At 47.3% G+C, this 23,710-nt stretch overlaps 1 protein-coding gene across 1 annotated transcript in view; it reads right to left on the bottom strand.

The window, feature by feature from the left end:
- The window catches only part of olfml1 (olfactomedin-like 1), a 56,703-nt gene that overhangs the window by 17,740 nt on the left and 15,253 nt on the right, over window positions 1-23,710 (bottom strand). The window contains exons 2-3 of the mRNA XM_038807900.1: window positions 21,611-21,835; window positions 17,586-17,871 (exon numbers count right to left, since the gene is read on the bottom strand). Of these exons, the coding sequence (XP_038663828.1) occupies window positions 17,586-17,871; window positions 21,611-21,742 (418 nt within the window). The 5' untranslated portion in view covers window positions 21,743-21,835. The remainder of the gene's footprint in view (window positions 1-17,585; window positions 17,872-21,610; window positions 21,836-23,710) is intronic.

Here is a 23,710-nt window from a genome sequence, read left to right as displayed (position 1 = left end):
GGATGAGCTTGTACTTCATTTCCAGGAACTGCCATGGACTCCAGCTGCTCATAATAGCTGGAACTGTGTCATGAATGTTTGACAGGGACTGCAAATTGAAAACAGATTGCAACTAGCAATACAATTGGGTAAGTAACCTTGAACCATATGAGTTGAAACTGTTCCCAGCTCTCCACATGTCTAATGATGAACTTTAGAAATGTTTATCTACACAGAAACAGGAGGAGGCCATTCAGTCCATCGAGCCTGTTTTAACATTGTAATGTCTCAGGCAAGCGACCACGCGGAAGTTTGGTTTTCAGGTTACTAAACACTCCTACTATTCCCCGAAGTATCTCCCGCACCCGGCCCACATCTGGGCTGGGGTATTTATATCCCAGCAGTCCTTGGAGCCGTGAGGTTAGTCCCGCCCCCTCACCTGGGTAGATTGTACTCAGGCGAGGCCACAGGGACTGTGATGTTGCAGAACCCTGGGCCTCCTGTAGGGTTATAACACCCCCCAGCCCTTCCCCCAAGTTCAATATGTCATCCATGTTGACGGAAGAGGGGAATCCTTTGCCCTCTAAGCCAAAGGCTGATTATCCGGCACCCACAGCTCCGGGCCTGGAGGGGTATGATGGACAGGGGGGGCATCACTTCCTGATCGAATGTCTGGGAGGTTGTGCTGCCTGTCGCTCAGTGGTCACCCCTGGACTTGCTTCGATGTCCATGGGCAAGAACTCCATGTCTGAGTCCTGATCGGACTGCTTGACACCATCCAGGATAAAGCAGGATAATCCAGGATTATCATTCTTTCAACAACCATTCACTACTCCACCACTAATATACAGCAGCAGCGTGTAACATCATTAAGATGCGCTGCAGAAACTCACCAAGGATCCTTTGACAGCTTTTTCCAAACCCACAAACTCTGTTGAAATTCTCTCCTTAACAGCACTGTGGATGTACTTACATGCTTACATCATTTGGACTGCAACAGTTCAAGAAGGCAGTTTACCACTATCTTCTGAAGGGCAATTAGGGATGGGCAATAAATTCTGAACGAGGCAACGATGCCTACACCCTGAAATAAATAAATAATAAACACAAGAATACAAACCAAGTTTATGCAACCTAATCTCATTATTTAACTCTTTTGGACCCAGTTTCATTTTGGTGAATCAGTGCTGCACCCTTTTCAAGAACAAGTTAATTTTTTGAGGTGTGTACTTAGAACTGAGCAAGGTAGGTCAGACGTAGTCTAACTTTATATAACTGTGGCATGACTTCCAATCTTTTTAACGTAGTCCCTTTATGAGAAAGGTATACATGTATGAGTCAATCTCCAATGATTAACAATTGGAGATTAAAGGTCAACTCTTTCTTTATGGTGAGATTGGATTGAGGCCCTCATTAGTTTCCTCAATGAAAATCAGGAGAGGTGTACAGCAGGTAGCTGATCACCATTTTACAGTATGGATGAAATTTTGCCGGCAAGTTTTCAGGCGGGTTGAGGGAGATGGAAATTGTAGGAAAGGGATTCCCTCCGGTTCCTGCTCGTCTTGACTACTCAGGGATTTTACACAGGGGCAGGCAAGGTTTCAGACAGGAAGCCCGCCCATGTCCCAAATGAGGCCCATAAGTGGTCAATTATTGGCCACTGAAGGACCGTTTCCCATCCAGCCTTAATTTTTAAACTGCGGGAGGATTGAAACTCAATGGAGGAAGCTCAAAACACAACAGGTTTATGTCTCGGTGGAAAAGGGAAGGTGGTGGGGGTGGGTGGGGGGGGGGGGGTCGCCTCGATCAGAAGCCTCCTTCTGAAGTTAGGTTCTCCCCTTCAAGGTCCAGTGGCCTCCGGACCTCCCGCTCTCCACCGGCCTCGCCTGTTAGACCCTTCTGCCCTCCCCCAGGCCTTCCCTATCCTCTCCATCCTGGGCCCCTTGAACTTACCTTGGCCGCCGGTTCCCAGACTTTGGCTCTGACAACTTCCTGAACTTCCTCTCCTGTCCACTGCAACGATGTCGCTCCAGGTCCTGGAGAACCGCCAGCCAATCAGATTGGCCGGTAGCTCTCTAAAGCGGGACTTGGGTGGAAGTCCTGCCTGCGGCCAATTAACTTTCATTTGAGTGTGAAATGGCTGCAGAAAACTCGGAGTCGGTGGGACTCTTCAGATAGCTGGAAGTGAGACCCCTCCATTCGAAAACTTGGATTGGATTGGATTGGATTTGTTTATTGTCACGTGTACTGAGGTACAGTGAAAAGTATTTTTCTGCGAGCAGCTCAACAGATCATTAAGTACATGGGAAGCAAAAGGAATAAAAGAAAATACATAACAGGGCAACAGAAGGTATACAATATAACTACATAAGTATCGACATCGGATGAAGCATAACGGATGTAATGTTAATGAGGTCAGTCCACAAGAGGGTCATTTAGGAGTCTGGTAACAGCGGGGAAGAAGCTGTTTTTGTGTCTGTTCGTGAGTGTTCTCAGATTTCTGTATCTCCTGCCTGATGGAAGAAGTAAGATGGAAGAAATACTTCAGGTCTATGTTTAAAGTCAAGAGGAGCCCCCAAAGAGTGAGAACCAAATGAAGGAGATTAGGAGGAGAGTACGCTGCCATCATTCAATCCAAATTCAAATACACATAAACTGTCTCATTTGTTCTTAAATTTTATAATTCTATGGGAAATATTTATGTTGCAAAAAAGAGACATGTTTCCAAAGATTGTGATCTTGCACTCATTAGGACAAAAGTAAGAATGCCAAATGGCAAATGATAACACCAGATAAAACTCAACAGTGTAGGAGTTAACACCTTAACATGGATAAAGGTTGCTTAGCTAACAGGAAGCAGAGAGTAGGGATAAATGGTTCTTTACAGGTTGGCACGATGTAACAAATGGAATGCCACAGGAATCAGTGCTGGGGCCTCAACTATTTCCCAGAATTAGAGGAGAGCAGATATCTCGTAGGCTGGATGAGATCACAGTGTTAGGGAGTTGATCTACCTTCAATTCACAGTGAGGCAGAGAGAGCGAGTGAACAGTAGGTCATGAACTTGCCGAGCCGGAGTCAGTAGTACAGATGAATGCCGCCCACAAGAGGCCGGACTATATATGGCGCCGGTGTGGGCGGAGCCAGAGGCGGAGCCATACCGGGGTTACAGTACAGTACCTAGAAGCAGTTCATATCACCACTTCCAGGTCATAGGTCACAGGTTATGGTATCATGCATGCATTATGGTGAATACATTTACCACAGGAGTGGTGAGGCTGTGGAGGGATTTTAAAGGTTGGGAATGTTAAAATCAAGACTTTGCTTGACTGGGTGCCAGTGGAGGTCAGTGAACACAGAATTGATAGATGAACAGGGCTTGTTGTGAACTTAGACATAGGTAACTTATTTTTGGATGACCCCATGTAGGATGTGAGAGAACAGACGGGAGTGCTTGCTTTGGAATAGTCAAGTCTAGAGGTAGCAAAGACCACGGTTGAGGATTTCAGCAGCAAATTAGCTGAGGCAGAAGCAATGGTATCGAGGTAGAAATAGTGCCTTGAGGAAATGAGGTCAGAAGCTCATCTCGGCCACTTACATTTCTATATCACCTTTCATGACCTCGCGATGTCCCAAAGCACTTTCCAACCAATGAAGTGGAATCATTGTTGTTGATTTGTATGAAAAGCGGTGGGCAAATTTCTACACAGCAAGCTCCCACAAACAGCAGTGAGAAAATGACCAGATAATCTATTTTATTGATATTGTTTCTGTGGTAAATATTGGCCCAGTTCACCGGGGAGAAATCCCTGCTGAAACATCTACCTGAGAGAGCAGGCAGAGCCTCAGTTTAACATTTCATCCAAAATACGTGATCTATAACAGTGCAGTCCTGCTCCAGCAGCACAACACTTCCTCAGTCCTGTACCAGGAGTGTCAGCTTGGACTGTACGCTGACATGTCCGGAGTGAGACTTGAACCCATAACCCCCTGACTCAGCGGTGAGAGTGCTACCCATAGAGTCACAGCTGACACCTAAGCGCATGTGTTATTTTACTGTGAATATGATGAGAAAGCCAAAAGAACGAGTTCAGCTCTTCTGACGATAATGTTGATTAATTGTTTAACAGGAGGTCACACATCTAAATGGGGAAAGTGCGTCTTTGATTTTAGACTTCACTTACCTCCTCGCCAGTTTGACTTAGTCGAAGATTTGGTGCATCAGAATATCGTGACGTGTGCTTGGAAAGTGTTGCTGCAGTTAAACCTGGAAGCTAGACAGGGGGTCCAGTTTAAAATCTGGCATTGGTGAAGTAAATGACGGCGTGTCTCAATAATGCTGCTGCAATTAGACAATCTGGCCTTGTTCTCTCTGTGTGGGCACAATGCCTGCTGACTAAAGATTTAAAAAAAGAGACTGTGGGTTGACAATGTGCCTGAGATCATAGAGGTGTGCGGAATATGGTCCTGGTGATTCAATTACATCAGTCATGTCACCTGTTAAATTTACCTTGACAAATCTTTAAAGTTTGATACAAAACCAGACAAAAACAAAAGCCGGCTACCCAGAAAGAAAATCAAACTTATTTGGAGGAATTCTCCATTTGAGAGACTAAGGGCTGGATTCTCCGATTTTGCAGCTAAGTGCCGACGCCAGCGTGGGAACTGTGGCATTTTACAATCTCGCCCTTAGTGCTGACGCCGGGACTGATAGGATGGTGGTCTATGGCCCCAAAAGCGGCGCTGCTCCCAGAGCAATTCAGGAAATGTTACTGGGCTAGCACCGGCGCCACGTGGAACCTGTGCAATTCTAGCTGTATGTAAGCACTCCACTCCCCACACACCCTCATCCCAGCCAAGAAGGTGGCACTGGTTGATGGGTCGGATGGAGTCAGAGGGTACCTAGGACCTGGGGAGGCACCCATACAACCCGTGGCTCTAAGTTCACAGTGGTCAGGACCGTAGGAAATTCCATGGTACATTACAGCCAATGAAGCGCTTTCGAAGTGTGAACAGTGTTGTATGCAGGAAACACGGTAGGTAATTTGTGCACAGCAAGATCTCACACACAGCAATGCGCTAATGAAACCAGAAAATGCTGGAAAACACAGCAGGCTGGCAGCATCAGGGGAGAGAAAAACAGAGATAAAGGACTTGAAACGCTAACTCTGCTTCTCTCTCCACAGATTCTGCTAGACCTGCTGAACTGTTTTTCCAGCCGTTTCTGTTTTTATTTCAAGTTTTTAGTATTCACAGTATTTTGTTTTATAGCAATGAGCTAATGGCCGGGACTTCCGGTTGCGGCTATGCGGAGCTAAGCCGCACGTTCGGCAGCTCCTGCTTTAATAGGACTTGTGGGCTCTTTTAAGGGCCCCAAACGGCGCTGATTCGACGATTCCAGGTGGATAAAGGGGTCTGGAGCAAAACCCCCGGGATTTATGGTGCGGACTCGGAGTGGGACGAGGAGAAAAACGGCAGCAGCTACCCTGGGAAAGCTGGGGAAGGTGGACAAAATGGCGGCCAGTGGAGCCCCTGAGGAGTGGAGGCAGTGGGCGGAGGAGCAGCAGGCGGCCCTTCTGCGCTATTTTACGGAGCTGAAAGGGGAGTTGTTGGAATCCCTGAAGGTAACAACAAGAAAGCTGCTGGAGACCCAGACAACCCAGGCTGCAGCGATACTTGAGTTGCAGCAGCAGGCCTCTGAGCGCGAGGAGCAGGTTTCGGCCCTCGTGGGGAAGGTGGAGATACACGAGGCGCTTCATAAAAAGTGACAAGACCGGTTCGAGGAGATGGAGTTTCGGTCACGGAGGAAGAACCTGCGAATCCTGGGCCTCGAGGAGGGGCTGGAGGGGTCGGACCTGCCGGCCTATGTGGCCGTGATGCTGAACTCGCTGGTGGGGGCAGGATCCTTCCATCTGCCCCTGGAGCTGGAGGGGGCCCACAGAGTACTGGCCAGGCGGCCTAAGGTGAATGAACCCCCGCGGGCGGTGCTGGTGCGGTTCCATCGGTTCAGTGACCGGGAGTGTGTTCTGCGATGGGCCAAGAAGGTGAGAAGTAGCAAGTGGGAGAATTCGGTAGTGCGTATCTACCAGGACTGGAGTGCGGAGGTGGCCAAGCGGAGAGCCGGGTTTAACCGGACGAAGGCGGTGCTCCACGGAAAGCAGGTGAAGTTCGGCATGTTGCCGCCTGCGCGCCTGTGCGTCACCTACAAGGACCGGCATTACTACTTTGAGTCCCCGGAGGAAGCGTGGGCTTTTGTGTAGGCTGAAAAGTTGGACTCGAACTAGAGATTGGGGGCTGTGGGAGTTTTTCTATTTCTGTATCACAGTTTATGCTGTTGCTGGTTATTCTGTTTGTTTCTGTTTTTTCTCTCGCTATCGGATGATGTTGGTTATGGTTTTGTGTGTTAAAGGGGGTATTGGGGTTTGTGGTTGATCTGTGTCTTTGTACGGAGTTGGTGGATGGGTTGGGACTGCTAGTTGGGAGCTGCATTGGTGGGGTGGGTCAGTGTGAAAGCGCGGGCTTTTCTCTGGTTTCCCGCGCTGCGGGACGAGGGGGGTGGAGCTGGTGGCGAGGGGCGTGGTTATCAGATCCGTTTTCCCACGCTGAAGTGGTGCCAAGGAGCTGATGCAGGGGAGGAAGGGGGACCTCATATCGGGAGGGGTCGGAGTTAGGGTGGGAGCTGCCGGGGTCAGCAGAAGTCAGGTGGCTCACGGGAGTACAGTGGAGGGAGGGTCGCGGCTAGAAGGGGTCCTAGCCTGGGGGGGGGGGGGGGTGGAAATACTGGGTTGCTGCTGGATTGGCCAGGGAGGAGTTGGTGCGGGTCGGGGGGTCGGGGTGAGGTTCTATTGCCGTGGGAAACGGGCCGAATGGGTGCTGGCCAGGGGCGAGCAGTCGATGGGCTATGGCTAGTTGGCGGGGGAGGGGGGCGGGGTGCCCCCTGATCCGGCTGATCACGTGGAACGTGAGGGGGTTGAATGGGCCGGTTAAGCGGGCCCGGGTGTTTACGCATCTGAAGGGGCTGAAGGCGGACGTGGCCATGCTCCAGGAGACCCACCTGAAGGTGGCGGACCAGGTCCGTCTGAGGAAGGGGTGGGTGGGGCAGGTTTTCCATTCAGGGCTCGACTCGAAGAACCGGGGGGTGGCGATCCTGGTGGGGAAGAGGGTGGCATTTGAGGCGTCTGAGGTTGTGGCTGATAGTGGCGGCAGATATGTGATGGTGAGCGGTAAGCTGCAGGGGGAGAGGGTGGTGTTGGTAAATGTGTACGCCCCAAATTGGGATGATGCTGGTTTCATGAGGCGTATGTTGGGCCACATTCCTGGCCTGGAGGTGGGGGGCTTGATCATGGGGGGGACTTCAATACGGTGCTGGATCCCCTACTGGATCGTTCTAGTTCAAGGACAGGCAGGAGGCCGGCGGCGGCCAAGGTGTTGAGGGGGTTTATGGACCAGATGGGAGGAGTAGATCCCTGGAGGTTCGGGGGCTCGGGAGTACTCTTTTTTCTCCCATGTGCGCAGGATTTATTCCCACATTGATTTCTTTGTTCTGAGTAGGGAACTGGTCCCGAGGGTGGAGGAGGCCGAGTATTCGGCTATTGCGATTTTGGACCATGCTCCGCATTGGGTGGATCTGGAGATGGGGGAGGTGCGGGATCAGCGTCCGCTTTGGCGTCTGGACGTGGGGTTGTTGGCTGATGAGGAGGTGTGTAGGAGGGTCTGGGGATGTATTGAGAGATACCTCGAGGCTAATGATACTGGGGAGGTCCGGGTGGGGATGGTGTGGGAGGCTCTGAAGGCAGTGATTAGGGGGGAGCTGATCTCCATCCGAGCCCATAGGGAGAGGGGGGAGGGGAGGGAGAGGGAGAGACTGGTGGGGGAGCTGTTGAGTGTAGATAGGAGGTACGCGGAGGCCCTGGAGGAGGGATTGATGGGGAAGCGGCGTTGCTTGCAGGCCGAGTTTGATTTATTGACCACCAGAAAGGCGGAGACCCAGTGGAGGAAGGCGCAGAGAGCGGTCTATGAGTATGGAGAGAAGGCGAGCAGGATGCTGGCGCATCAGCTTCGTAAGCGGGGCGCGGCTAGGGAGATTGGTGGAGTGAAGGATGGGGTGGGAATGTGGTGCGGCAGGGGGCAGAGGTCAATGAGGTCTTTAGGGACTTTTACATGAAACTGTACCGGTCGGAGCCACCGGCGGTGGGATGGGGAATGGAGAGTTTTTTGGATATCCTGCGATTTCCAAGGGTGCAGGAGGAGCAGGTGGAGGGACTGGGGGCGCAAATCGAGTTAGAGGAGCTGGTCAGTGGGATTGGCCACATGCAGTCGGGGAAGGCGCCGGGACCGGATGGGTTCCCGGTTGAATTTTATAAGAAATACGCGGACTTGCTGGGCCCCCTGTTGGTTAGGACCTTCAATGAGGCATGGGAGGGGGGTGTTTTGCCCCCGATGATGTCACGGGCGCTGATTTCCCTGATCCTGAAGCGAGATAAGGACCCCTTGCAGTGTGGATCATACAGGCCAATTTCACTGCTGAATGTGGACACCAAGTTGCTGGCGAAGATCTTGGCTACTAGAATAGAGGACTGGGTGCCGGGGGTGGTACATGAAGATCAGACGGGTTTTGTGAAGGGGAGGCAGCTGAACACTAACGTGCGAAGGCTGCTAAATGTGATAATGATGCCGGCAGCAGAAGGAGAGGCGGAGATTGTGGTGGCATTGGATGCGGAGAAGGCCTTTGACAGGGTTGAGTGGGAGGTGTTGGAGAGGTTCGGGTTTGGGGTGAGGTTTATTAAATGGGTGAAGTTGCTGTACGAGGCCCCGATGGCGAGTGTAGCGACAAATGGGAGGAGGTCCGAGTACTTCAGGCTCCACCGTGGGATGAGGCAGGGGTGCCCCCTGTCCCCCTTGCTTTTTGCGCTGGCAATTGAGCCTCTTGCCATGGCTCTCAGGGAGTCGGGGAGGTGGAGGGGTTTGGTGCGAGGTGGGGAGGAGCACCGAGTGTCGCTGTATGCAGGCGACTTGCTGCTGTATGTAGCAGACCCGGTGGGGGGAATGCCGGAGGTGATGGAGATTCTTGCTGAGTTTGGGAGTTTCTCGGGCTATAAATTGAATCTGGGCAAGAGTGAGCTGTTTGTTGTACACCCGGGAGATCAGGAGGAGGGGATTGGTAGGCTCCCGCTAAAGAGGGCAGTGAGGAGTTTTAGGTACCTGTTGGTTCAGATGGCTAGGAGCTGGGGGACTCTGCACAAGCTCAATTTTACTAGGTTGGTGGAGCAGATGGAGGAGGAATTTAAACGGTGGGACATGCTGCCGTTGTCGTTGGCGGGTAGAGTACAGTCCGTTAAAATGACGGTGCTCCCGAGGTTTTTGTTTTTGTTTCAGTGCCTCCCCATTTTCATTCTGAGGGCCTTTTTTAGGAGGGTGAACAACAGCATTCTGGGATTCGTTTGGGCGCACGGGACTTCGAGGGTAAGGAGGGTCTTTTTGGAGAGGGGCAGGGATAGAGGGGGGCTGGCGCTGCCCAACCTCTCTGGGTACTATTGGGCGGCTAACGTCTCGATGGTACGTAAGTGGGTAATGGATGGGGAGGGGGCAGCATGGAAACGGATGGAGATGGCGTCCTGTGGAGGCACGAGCCTGAAGACACTGGTAACGGCGCCGCTGCCGCTCCCTCCAACGAGGTACACTACAAGCCCGGTGGTGGCGGCTACCCTCAAAATTTGGGGGCAGTGGAGGCGACACAGGGGTGAAGTGGGGGGCTCGGTGGAGGCCCTGCTGCGGGGGAACCACCGGTTTGTCCCAGGGAACATGGATGGCGGGTTCCTGGGGTGGCACAGGGCGGGCATTAGGAAGCTGGGAGACCTGTTCATTGACGGGAGGTTTGCGAGCCTTGGTGAATTGGAGGAGAAATTTGAGCTCCCCCCGGGGAATATGTTCAGGTAACTTCAGGTCAAGGCGTTTGCTAGGCCGCAGGTGGAGGGGTTCCCTTCGCTGCCCCCATGGGGGGTAAGGGATAGGGTACTTTTGGGGGTGTGGGTCGGGGATGGGAAGGTGTCTGACAGCTACCAAGTGATGCAGGAGGTGGAGGAGGCATCAGTCGAGGAGCTGAAGGCTAAGTGGGAGGTGGAGCTGGGGGAGCAGATTGAGGAAGGGACAGGGGCGGATGCCCTGGAGAGAGTGAACTCCTCCTCTTCATGTGTGAGGCTTAGCCTCATCCAGTTTAAGGTGCTGCACCGGGGGTTAGGGGGATAGTGTTTAAGTTAATTTGCTTATTGTTAATTTATTTTGTTGCTTATTGGGGTTGGGGGGGTGGGGGAGGTTTGTTATATGCGTTGTTACGGGTGCCGGGGGGTGTTTATTATTGTTATTGCTATTATTGTTCTGTTGATATTTATTTTTCAAAAATTTCAATAAAAATTATTTACAAAAAAAAAGCAATGAGCTAACGGCCATTAACAAAAGTGATGTTGGTTGAGGCATAAATATTGCCCAGGACACCGGGGTGAACCCTTACCTTGCACCGTTTTTCATTAAATCGCTCTGCCTTCCATCTTATCATAGACCTTGCCTTGTGTTTATTCCTTTTCTCCCTCCTTACGCAGGGACTGGAGGCAGACTCAATGCTTGCTGAGTACCTGGTACATCGCTGACGTTTTCCAGTTCTGACAGCCTGAAATGTTCCTTCTCCAGAGCTGGTGCCTAATCTGCTGAGAATTTCGAGCCCTTCTCGTTTTTATCTCTTCACTGCTCTCCTTCACAATAGTGGGCGGGATTTTCCACACAACCTGCTGTGTGTTTCCCGGTATCAGAGGTGGCCTGCCATTGGCCGACGGCGGGGTTTTCTGATCCTGCCATTGTCAGTGGGGTTTCCCGTTGAATGCACCCCTCACCGCTGGGAAACCCACGGCGGGAGCGTGCTGTCGGCAGGACCGGAAGATCCCACTGACGGGAATGACTGCAAAGTTCTGGTCCGTGTTATGGTATCTTTTACCTTCTGTTGAGAGACTTGGTTTAACCTGTCATCCAAATGGTGGCATGATTCAAAACAACAACCACCGACAAGGCGTAACTAACAATGATAGTACATCAATATACCAGGACGTTGTAGCATGATACATGCCTGTTCATGCAGTACATTATTCAGACAACACAAAAGAAGAACATTTATTTCTCCTCACATGGAGCCCTGAATGTTAACTGGCTGGCTTAGGTACTTCATATGGCCTATTAGCCATGACATGGTGGGTTGCAGGCTGTTCCCTGAGGGGTGCAATCCACTGCAACAAAGTTGTGGGTCCAGGTCCTCCTTCAGAGTCTTGAGCATCAGACCGTCTCAGTGCAAGTACCCCTGCTCTTTGAGCAATGCCATCTTTTAGATGAAAACTTAAGCTAAGGTCCTGATCACATTGCTATTATGGGATCTTGCTGTGCATAATTAGCTGCTGCATTTCTGCATTACAACAGTGATAACACTTTAAAGTACTTCATTAACTGTAAAGCATTTTGGGTTGTCCCAACTTCATGAAAGGTTCTATATAAATGCAAGTTCTTCCTGATTGAAATGGCACTTTGACAGGAAAAGCATGTTCCCTTGTCTGGGAAACATTGGCAAACCGAATTTGTACAGCAGCCTTCATCAGCTTTTTTTCCTGCTGATCTTAAACCACAAATTACCAACTTTATTGTATTCAGTTTTGCAATTTGGCATGGAGGAGTCAAGCCATAGAATTCAAAGTTATCAATCCAGCACCATATCTTCTAATGCATCTGAGCGTCTCACCGCTGTCTTTAGGAAATGTTGCGGGGAGCTATGGATGCTAGTTACCCAAAAATCTGTGGGCAGGGCCAGTATTTGGCAAATCTACATATTAGAGTGAGACAGCTAGTCTCAGTTTAAAATGCAGCTCACCTGATTTTCTTTTATTCGTTCATGGGACGTGGACGTTGCTGGCTGGGCCAGCATTTATTGCCCATCCCTAACTGACCTTCAGGGGGCAGTTAAGAGTCAACCAAATTGCTGTGGGTCTGGAGTCACATGTAGGCCAGACCAGGTAAGGATGGTAGATTTCCTTCCCTAAAGGACATTATAATAATAATAATGTTTATTATTGTCACAAATAGGCTTACATTAACACTGCAATGAAGTTACTAGTCGCCACACTCCGGCGCCTGTTTGGGTACACTGAGAGAGAATTCAGAATGTCCAAATTACATAACAGCACATCTTTCGGGACTTGTAGGAGGAAACTGGAGCACCCGGAGGAAACCCACGCAAACGCAGGGAGAACGTGCAGACTCCGCACAGACAGTGACCCAAACCGGGAATCAAACCTGGAACTCTGGTGCTGTGAAGCAACAGTGCTAACTACTGTGCTACCTTGCTTCCTAGATGGGTCTTAACAGCCCCCTGAAGGGCAATTAGAGATGGGCAATAAATGCTGGTCTAGCCAGCAATGGCGATGTCCCATGAACGAAATTAAAAAAAGATCAGTTAACCAGATGGGTTTTTACAACAATCGACAATGGTTTCATGGTCATGATTAGACTTTTTCTAATTCCAGACTTTTATTGAATTAAAATTTCACCATCTGCAGTGGCAGGTCACTAGAGTTCCCCAGAAACCCTGGGTTTCTGGTTTACTAGTCCAGTGACAATACCACTACACCATTGCCTCCCCTACTGAGGCCTTGAGATCCAACCCCTTTATCTCGGAAACCTCAGGTGAGTGCTGTTCAGTGTTGGTCCCTACAAATGGGGACCAGAAGAAATGGCACTTGGGAGGGTCATCCAGGGGATTGGAGGCCCCAAGGTGGATTAAGGTTGTCTTCTGGGCAAGGTGGCACCCTGGCACTGCTGGTGCCAACTGGGAACCATGACACTGGCAACCTTGAAACCTGACAGTGTACCTGGATGCTGGCACTGGCATGCTGTCCAGGTGGTGCTGGCAAGGGTGGTGCCAGGCTGGTTTAATTCCTGTGCTGGGGATAGGGCCCAGGGGTGCCCTGCAAGTGTGAGGTGGGTGCAGAGGGGCCCAAGGACCTCCTTATAGCTGAGTTGGGGTTTGGGTTGGGTGGGGGCTGAGCGATTAAATGCCATATTGAAGATATCAAAGACTGTGCAGGCAAATGGGCAGTCTATCCCAAAGGCCAATAGTGTAAGCACCTTGCCAATTAAGCCCTTGTTTATTTGCACCTTTGTGGCCTTCAATCCTATCGTTTAATAATACCACAAAGAAAACTAGCGACGAGGAAGTCGGAACCACGCTGGCACACTCCCGGAGAAGTTAAAAAAATATAGAAAAATCATTGTTCCGTATGCAGATATCTGAAAAAGGATTAAGAAGTGAGAAGCTTGGCTGCACCAAAGCTGGCGCCGGAGCTAGTGCCAAATATCGGTAGCAGCCATCGAAGGAACCAAAATTCAAACATAGATTTTGGAAGAAACAAAGTTGAAAAGAAGCTTGCCACGTACTCTGCCCAGAATGATCGGGAACTATGCCAGGAGCACTGTAAGTAGCAAGTACCTTGCAATAATAGTTTAGTGTTGGAGGTGTTCTAAAATTCGTGAGGTAACAGGCTGAGCACAGGGGTACCTCGTTTGAAAAAATAAGTTTAGTACCAAAAATGTTGCGACATATCGTGCTTTTGAAAGTCTTTTTCACAGTAACATGGCAGGAAGTTTTGATGCTGTGGGATGGTTTGATGAGAACACGGAACAGTGGAACTCATAACTAAAAGATTTGATTATTTTGTCCAAGCGAACAAAATTGTGGCAGATATTGTAGTCCCAACTTTCCTGAGCACAATGGGGAGAAAACATTCAACCTCCTGCAAAGTCTGGTGCAGCCAGAAAAACCAGGAACAAAAACCTATGATGAGATTGTGGAGATATTGCAGGTCCACTTCCCACTTAAACTGTTGGTCATCGGCAAGAGGTTCAGTTTCCATAAACGTAGCCAACAAGAAGGTGAATAAATCACACAGCTCGTAGCCACTTTGAAGAAATTAGCTGAATACTGTGAATTTGGAAATGTCTTGAATGACACCATTAGAGGCAGACTGATGGGTTAAGAAGAACATTTATACAAAAAAGGCTGTCAACAGAAAGCAACTTAAGCCTAAAGAAGACTTTAGAAGTTGCAATCTCGATGGAATTAGCATCTAAGGAAGCACAGCAATTGAGTTCAGGGAAAAGAATCCATAAAATGTTGGCTGAGACAAAAACAGGCACAGGCACAAAATTGCCACTGACATGCAAAGACTGGGCAGCAGCAGACTGCCGGTGCAAAGATGTAAAATTCAGGAAATGTGATAAAAAGGAGCACATTGAACATGCATGTTGAGGAAAGAAACACCAAGTTCAAGCAAGAACTATAAAAAGTAAGAATCAAGTGTATCAAATGGAAAACCGAATAAAGGGAAAAGTGTCCACGTGATAGAGAAAGGAAGGGGAAAGGGCCAGAGTCACAGTCAGATGATAAACTATCTTTGAACTTACTGGCCATTGTGGGCACATCAAACCGTTACTGTTTCTCACTCCTTTATTGGGTGCCCAATAGTGTTTGCCAATAGAGTTTGCATCAAGATCCTTGAGCAAAACAGAAATAAAATATGCATAAATAGAGAAGGAAGCTCTAGGCATCATTTTCGGAATCAAACGTTTTTACCAATACTTATCTGGAAAGAAATCTACTTTACTAATGGATCATCGACAACTGATAACAATACTTGGGCAGCACACCAATATTTTTTATAAATTTAGAGTTCCCAATCCATTTTCTCCAATTAAGGGGCAATTTAGCGTGGCCAATCCATCTACCTTGCACATCTTTGGGTTGTGGGGGGAGAAACCCACGGAAACACAGGGAGGATGTACAAACTCCACACGGACAGTGACCCAGAGCCAGGATTGAACCTGGGACCACAGCGCCGTGAGGCAGCAATGCTAACCACTGCGCCACAGTGCTGCCTAGGTATTCCTTCTCTATCAGTGAGCTGGATGGAGATTTGGGCATTGCTGTTGTCAGCAGATACATGCACAATAAAATAGCGTCAATCAAATCTCCATGGGAACACTGATGAATTCTCTAGATTACATTTACCTAATGAGTACTCAACGAATGGTTTGGGTGATAATATTTTCTATTTCAAAAAAGTCGATAGCACTCCTGTAACCACAGGACAAGTTAAGAAGGCGACCAGAAATAACCCACTACTGTCAGAAGTCATGGACATTGTATTTTTGTGGTAAGACCGTGGGAGCAAACCAAAAGTTACCCGAAGACCTGAGCAATCTGTACAACTGGTCATCTCCTCTGGGGAATGAGGGTCATCATTCCTTCATTGTTATGGAAATGTGACCTAAACCAACTTCATGAAGGTCATTTTGGGATAGTAGGGATGAAGGAGATACCAGAAGCTATTTTTAGAGGCCAAGGCTCGGTTGTGGAGGAGGCGGGCATGGTGTTCGGTTTTTGCAAATGTTTGAAACCTGCTGCCACTAGCACGTTTCCACCCATGAGAATGGCCAGAAGGGCCATGGCAAAGAGTTCATATAGATTATGCTGGGCTATTTAAAGGACGAATGTTTTTCATTGTGGTAGACACACATTTGAAATGGCCTGAAGCCGCCATTGTGAAGGCTACATCCTCGGAGAGAGCAACAGAAAGATTGGGTGAGATTTTTGCACGATTCAGTTATCCTGAACAACTTGTTAGTGACAATTGGCCACAGTTCATTTCGCAAAAATTCTAAAATTATCTAAAGGAGAACGGAATCTAACACATCCGATCCACTCCTTTTCATCCTGTCACAAATGCGCCGGCTGAAAGGTTTGTTCAGACAATGAAGGATTCATTAAAGGTAACACATAACAATTGACAAAGCCAATTCCTGATGACATAGAGGAATACAATACATTCGACAACCCAAAGTTCTCTGGCACTACTCATGGTAAAACGTCAGTTGCACTCAGTGATTTGCTGAAGTCTCTTAGACAAGAGAAATTGTTGAGGGGAAACAGCAAAATCAGGTTTTGCGAAATAAGAACAGGGATAAACGCCAAATTTCTCAGAAATGCCAGTAAAGTATTGGCAAGAAACTATACCACTCGCGAGAAGTGGATACCTGCCTTTGTCTTAGCACAGACAGGACTGGTCTCCCACACTGTTCAAACTCGGGATGATGTATTGTAGAGAATGTATTGTAGATGATGTATTAGCAACTAGAACATGTTTGCCGGAGGCAGAGTCAACCGAGAGTCTGCTCAAACTGTGTCAACAAAGACCTAAATATTACTGAGAACCTGACAATACCAGAAAGAACTGTGGCAGACAGTGCCCCAGTTGAGGACACTGTGCCAACCTCCGAAACTATGGCGATTCTGGTTGAGTGAACTGCGGATGGCGTCCAAACTAAAAACATCAGAGGCTGCAGTCAGAATGAAAAATCAAATGCCTGAGGTTCCTCAACAACCACAAAGAATTTGATGTCCTTCGTATGTATACTTTATTGACTGTTGTGTTTGTTACCATAGAATCACCACAAGCAGAAGGAGGCCATTCAGCCCATTGAGCTTGCACCGACCTTCTGAAAGAGCACCCTACCTCGGCCACACTCCCACCCTATCGTAGTAACCCTACCTACCCTTTTGGACATTGAGGGGCAATTTTAGCATGTCCAATTCACCTAATCTGCACACCTTTGGACTGTGGGAGGAAACCAGAGCACCGGGAGGAAACCCACGCATACACGGGGAGAACATGCAAACTCGACACAGACAGTCACCCAAGGTTGGAATTGAACCTGGGTCCCTGGTGCTGTGAGGCTGCAGTGCTAACCACTGTGCCACCCCATTAATTGTTCATATTGTAAAATTTGATTGCTAATCTTATATTGTGTTTCATTGCAGGAATCTCGAAAGTACAGTGGGAGGAAAGTATTCATGTTTGTTTCTAGTTGGAACAAGGTCATTTTAAGAGTCCGATCACATGCCGTATTGATGATGTCATCAGCCGTTTGTGCAGACTATAAAAAAGACACTTTGGGATGTCCTTAGGTGGTGAAAAGCATTGGATAAATGCAAGCCTTTATTTCATTCCATATTGGAAGGGTGACAACACCCTGGAAGCGCGACCCAGCAATAATATAGTCCTGGATATGGCAGTGTGTGAGAGACACTATTAATAGACTAGCAACCCAATGATCACAAACCTAACTGCTGCGAAGACAAGTTGTGAAACTTTGATTAATAAACCCGAGGGCTGAGAACAAAATAGCAACCAGGAAAGTTGCAAGACTCAACTGTGCCCTTCAAGGAAGTGAACCTCGTACTTCACCTCTTCTGAGCATCTAATGTCTTGAATAATCCTGAACACCCCTCAGAAGTGGATATTTACTTCATTGTACAAAATAATTTACTGCAAAGCACAATAATAAGACTAGTGGTGCATGAACGTGATCCACCAGTACATTTTGAGACAAGGAAGGATGGGCGATACTTGGGACTTGCTGGAATCACCCACACCCTGGCCAGTTGAAAGGAAAGGGGCTGTTCCTTTCGGGTAAAATGGGGAAAATTGTTGCCTTGAAAGAAGTAAATTAAGTGTTTTCACCTGAAGCCATGCGGAGCTTGGCTTTTTTCCTCTCTTCTGCTTGCTGGAACTGTTCTTCAATCAACTTGTCATCGACCTCCACGCATGTCTGAGTTGGCTGCTGTGCCTCCAGATAATCAATGTCTTTTTCAATCCTCTCAATTCTGGATCCGAGAACATCCACCTCATTCTTGAACTCAGTTTTGTAAATGTTCAACCCGCTCAAGCGGACTGTGATTTCTTTCCGGAAGTCTCTAAACTCCCTGACATACTTGTTCATGTCTTGGTTACATTTCTCCAGTCGGTCCTGTTATTAAGGTGAATTAGTGAAGAGAGAACCTCAGCGTTAAGTGTTTCAGACTTCTTATCAAAAGGATTGGATGAGGTTGCAAATGTACAAGTGACATTTTTGTGCAAGAATTAAGCATTGTTATTCACGGAAACATGCCACTAATTACACATTACCCTAACTAAAAGCAGTAAGAATGATTTGAAGACAATTCCAGTGGATGGAGGGTCAGTAACCAGAGGATGCAGATTTAAGAGAATGGTCAAAAGAACCAGATGAGGAGAATTTTTTTACACCGCGAGTTGCGATTTCGAATACACTGACTGAAAGCTTTGATGGAAGCTGATTTGACAACAACTTCAAAGCAACTCATTTAAGTAGTTAGCTAATTGCTTAACGAGAAAAAATTACAGGGCTATGGGGAAGGAGCTTGCACAGACATGAAGGCAGAATGGCCTCTTTTTCTGCTGTAAGATTTTATAATTATCTGTATTATGAAGAGGCTCTGATAACGTGCTTACAATTATAATACTGTGAGTTATATAACTCATGCATTGACATTTGTTATTTGCATTCCATACGGCCTCTTTTTAGCAGATGTTTCCACATCTGGAACTTTCATAAGAACATTGGAAGAGGAATAGGTCATTCATCCCCTTGAGCCTGTTCTACCATTCAATTAGACCACGGCTGATCTGTATCTTAACTCCATCGACCTACCTTAGTTCTGTAACCCTTAAGAACCTTTCGTAACTAAAAATGATCGATCTCAGTTTGGAAATTTTAAATGGACCTGCCCTTCCCCCCACAGCCTCAACAGCTGTTTGTGGGCGGGGGCGAAGTGAGTTCCTGAGTTCCACGATCCTGTGTACAAACAAATGCTTCCTGATATCGCCCCTGGAGAGCCTGGCTCTAATATTTCCCCTTTGTCCCTTTGTTCTGGACGAACCCACCGGAGGAAATAGTTGCTCTATTCCCTATCAAATCCTTTAATCATTATTATATCACTCCTGAATCTTTATACACAAGGGAACGAAGGCCCAGTCTGTGCAACCTGTCCTTGCAATTTAACCCTTTCTCAGCAAGAAATTAAGAAGTAAATCAGTGAGCAATGTTGCTGAGACCCAGCTTCAAAACACTGCTCCAACAAATAGTTTGGTTCATTATTTTATAAGTGTTCTGCTGCTCCGAACTTGACATCATAATAAAAAAGTTAATAAAAACACAGCCCTCTGGTGAGAGCATTCTGGTGCTTCAATATTACTTGAATAAATAACAGGAGGCGTTTCGCTTCTTGTAGCATTCGTATAGGATTACAAACTTCATAACCATTGTGACCATTTGTTAATGGCTTCCCCACAGTTTTGGCTCACTTCTTTAGTTATGGTTGAAAGTTTTTCAGTGTGGACGTATTCACGACCGTCATGGATGGTAGACCTGGATTTACAGATGGAGACGGGATTTGCAGACTATTTTGTAGGATGGAAATGGTCAGGCTGTTGTTTGCTGTTTGTCTGTAACCATAAAGTTGGACATTATTTTTCCAACACCCGTCCAGCCAAATGTTGCTTACAGGAGGTGAAATGAGCAAAGGCTCTGGCCAGAAACTCTGTCCACAAAGAAGCAATGTCACCTTTGTATAGGCTAGCGTCTAGGGCCCCACACTCATGTCCTATATCATAGAATCACAGACATTACAGTGCAGAAGGAGGCCATTTGGCCCATCGAGTCTGCACCGGCCCTTGGAACGAGCACCCCACTTAAGTCCACACCTCCACCCTATCCCCATAACCCAGTAACCCCACCTAAACTTTTTTTTTTTTTGGACATTAAGGACAATTTATCAAGGCCAATCCACCTAACCTGCACATCTTTGGACTGAGAGAAAACCGGAGCATCCAGAGGAAACCCACGCAGACACGGAAGAACGTGCAGACTCCGCACAGACAGTGGCCTAAGCGAGAATCGAACCTGAGACCCTGGTGCTGTGAAGCAACTATGCTAACCACTGTGCTACCATGCTGCCCTAATATGCTTGTGTGAGGCTGCAATGTACATGTAGTTCCTTCCATCTATTGTTCAAGGGGCATGGTGGCTCATATGGAGCAGAAACTCCAGCAAGGATCTATTGCCAAATGGTCTGTTCTATGCTGTAAATACTTAGTACTCAGTGCCACAGATTCAATCTTCTCTAAATTGAGGAAAGTTTTCCCGCAATCATTAGTCGTTCTAAGGGCAGCATGGTGGCAGAATGGTTCGCATTGCTGCCTCACAGCGCCACGGACGGGGGTTTGATTCTGGCTTTAGGTGACTATCTGCTTGAAGTTTGCACATTCTCCTCCTGTCAACATAAGTTCCCTCCTGGTGCTCCCTTTCCCCCCCACAGTCCAAAGATGTGCAAGTTAGGTGGATGGTCATGGTCAATGAGCGGGGTTACAGGGAAAGGGCAGGGGAGTGGCCTAGGTGGAGTGCTATTTCGGAAGGTGGGTGCAGACCCGATGGGCCCAATGACCTCCTTCCGCACCGTAATGATTCTATGAATGCATCATGTATTGTTAATCGCTTGATGCCCTGAGGAGGAGGTGGTGAGCTGTCTTCCTTGAACATTTTTTCTTCACTCAGAGGGTGGTAGTGGTCTGGAACTCACTACCTGAAAGGATACCATCTTCACATGAAAAAAAGTAGTACTTGGATATACACTTGCAGTGCCATAACCCACAGGGCTATGAACCAGGACCTGGAAAGTGGGTTTAGGTTGGATAACTCTATTGGCCTGCATGACATGATGGGTCGGTTGGCCTCCTCTGTGCTGTAAATCTTCATATGCTTCTAACTGTTGCAATTTGTATTATTCCCAGCTGTGACAGAAAGCAAAGGGTAATAGTCAACGGGTGTTTGTGCGACTGGTAGGCTGTTTCCAGTGAGGTTCTGCAGGGCTCAGCATTGGGTCCCTGGCTTTTCATGGTATACATCAATGATTTGAATGGAATGAAAACTTAATTGTAGGGGGCATGATGAAGAAGTGTGCAGATGATATAAAAATTGGCCATGTGGTTGATAGTGAGTAAGAAAGCTGCAGGCTGGAGGAAGATATCGTTGACTAGTCATGTGGGCAGGAAGGTGGCAAATGGAGTTGAATCCGGAGAGGTGTGGGGTATGCGTTTGGGGAGAGCAAACAATTAAAGCAAGGGAATCGAAAATAAATGGGAGAATACTGAGAAATGTAAAGGAACAGAGGGAAGTTGGAGTGCATTGCCACAGCAGGAAGCCATTTGACCCATTATGCTTGTGCAAGCTCTTTCCCACTTGCTCTTTACTTATAGTCCTGTAATTTTTTTAAGTGTTCATTTGAATTGCTTTGAAAATTACTATGCCATCGGCTTCCACCACACTTTTAGAAATTTAGAATATAAAACTCACAGAGGAAATTGCGTCTTTTTATCTTACTTCTGCTTCTTTTTCCAATAAGTGTCCTCTGGTTGCTGACTCTCTGACCAGTGGAAACTATTTCCCCATATTTGTTCCATCAAATCCACTTACAATTTTAAAAATGGCTAGTTTTCTGCTTGCTAGATTTAATAAACACCATTGCTGAAGTATTTTATCGGCATTGACTATCACAATTAAATAACCGATTAAGGAATGCCTGGGCACAAATTAACAGTGCAATATTGATGCAAGTCATTGATATTAGCAACTGGATAGGTTTTTTTTCTGTCTACGTTCAAAGGTACATGAGGCTAACTGTATCTCTTACCTCGAGTAGCATGATGCGTCTCTCAATGTATTGCATGAGTAAAGCATCTTGAGTCATCCGCTGGGCTTGTCCAAAGGTTTTGGTTAAAAGTAGAAACACCAACAGCCTTGGTAACAGGACCCAACCTACCATGATTGGGATTCTTATCCCAGCGATTCAGTGGGACGGAGTTAAACACCAAGATCTACTGTCTTTTTTATGTTCGAATCTTCAGTCTCGCTTGTCCTGAAAAAAGGTAACAACGTACAACCGTTTGAAATTTCGATGGAGAAGTTAAGAATACAAATGCATTTAAAACGCTCGTGCCAAGAACTGGTAGGTCAGCACTTGATAGCTCAAACAGACAGAAGTCTCCGGCTGTGTCTGAAGGGTGCATTTGTGTGTGGAGTCAGGAGTTTTTTTCCCCAGATCCTAATTGTTTCCATGTGCTTTAGAATGACTCATGCAGACTCAGAACCAGCCAAATAAAACAGTAAAAGGCAATGAAAAGAAATAAAAGCTATTTTAATTACACTACCGATCCTACACGATGCTTACATCGAGGCAACCTGGAGCAAAATAATTAAGCATGGGACAAATTAAGTCTCAGAATATAGTAAGCGATCAACATCAGGTAATTGCTTTGAAAATCTAATCTGATGTCTGTTATCACATTTTCTGGGATGGCAAAATAGGGTATATTGAACAATGCGCTGTTTTTAATTCTTGTATACCCTTGAGTGTCAAAGATTAAGAGGTAATCTAATTGAAGGATTTGAAAGGGTAAATAGAGAAAACCTATTTCCTCTGCTGGGAGAGTCCAGATCCAGGAGGTGTAAGGTTAAAATTAGATATGTGCTCTTCAGTGTGATGAAGGATTTCTTTGCACAAATGGTGGTGGAAATCTAGAACATTTTCCCCTCAAAATATTAAAAAAATAATAACTGACTGTGATGGATTTTTGTTCGGCAAGGCTGTTCATGGTTACAGAAGCATAGCTGTAAATGGAGTTAAGATTTCAATGAATGGCAGGACAGGCTTGAGGGACCGAGTGGCCTCTTCTGTTCCTATCAGTGGTGTAGCGTCAGGAGGCCCACCTGCGACTCCTCAGTTCCCAATGAGTAAGGTTCCAGCCCAAGAGCCTCTCTGAATATACCGTGACGTCTCAATTCTTTACCTTATGCTGCAGGGATTTTGTTTTCTGTTATTTCTCTTGGTGTTTACCTACCGGTGTTCCTGGATGCCCTGGGAAAGGAAGGGTGGACAAATGAACTGCGTGCAATGTTGGCGAGCTGGCTGCTTATGCAAGAATAAGCTTCTATTTACAGAATGCTCCCTAGGATACATAGGGTATGCAGCACAGAATCAGACCCATTCGGTCCAACCAGTCCATGCTGGTATTTATGAACCACTCAAACCTCCTCCTGTCTTTCCTTATCTAATTTTATCAGCATAACATTTATGGGCAGCATGGTAGCACAATGGTTAGCACTGTTTCTTCACAACACAAGGGAATCAGGTTTGATTCCTGGCTTGGGTCGCTGTCAGTGTGGAGTCTGCACCTTCTCCCTGTGTCTGCGTGGATTTCCTCCAGTTGAATCACAGAATCATAGAATTTACAGTGCCAAAGGAGGCCATTTGGCCCATCAAGTCTGCACCAGCCCTTGGAAAGAGCACCCTACACAAGCCCACACCTCCACCCTATCCCCATAACCTAGTAACCCCACCCCACCTTTTTGGACATTAAAGGTAATTTAACATGGCCATTCCACCTAAACTGCTCATCTTTGGACTATGGGAGGAAACCGGAGCACCTGGAAAAAATCCATGCCGACACGGGGAGAAAGTTCAGACTCCACAGAGACTGACCCAAGCCGGGAATTGAACCCGGGACCCTGGAGCTGTGAAGCAACGGTGCTGAGGTTTCCTCCCACAAGTCCCGAAAGTTAGTTGAATTGAACATTATGAAGTCTCCCTCAGTGTACTCGAACAGGCGCCGGAGTGTGGCGACTAGGGGATTTGCACAGTAAATTCATTGCAGTGTTAATGTAAGCCTATTTGTGACACAAATAAAGATTATTATTATTCAATTCCCTTCTCCCTCATGTATTTATCAAGCTT

The sequence above is a fragment of the Scyliorhinus canicula genome, chromosome 9 (assembly GCF_902713615.1).
Source record: "Scyliorhinus canicula chromosome 9, sScyCan1.1, whole genome shotgun sequence".
In the NCBI taxonomy this organism is placed as follows: domain Eukaryota; kingdom Metazoa; phylum Chordata; class Chondrichthyes; order Carcharhiniformes; family Scyliorhinidae; genus Scyliorhinus; species Scyliorhinus canicula.
This window is presented reverse-complemented; position numbering and strand designations above follow the sequence as displayed.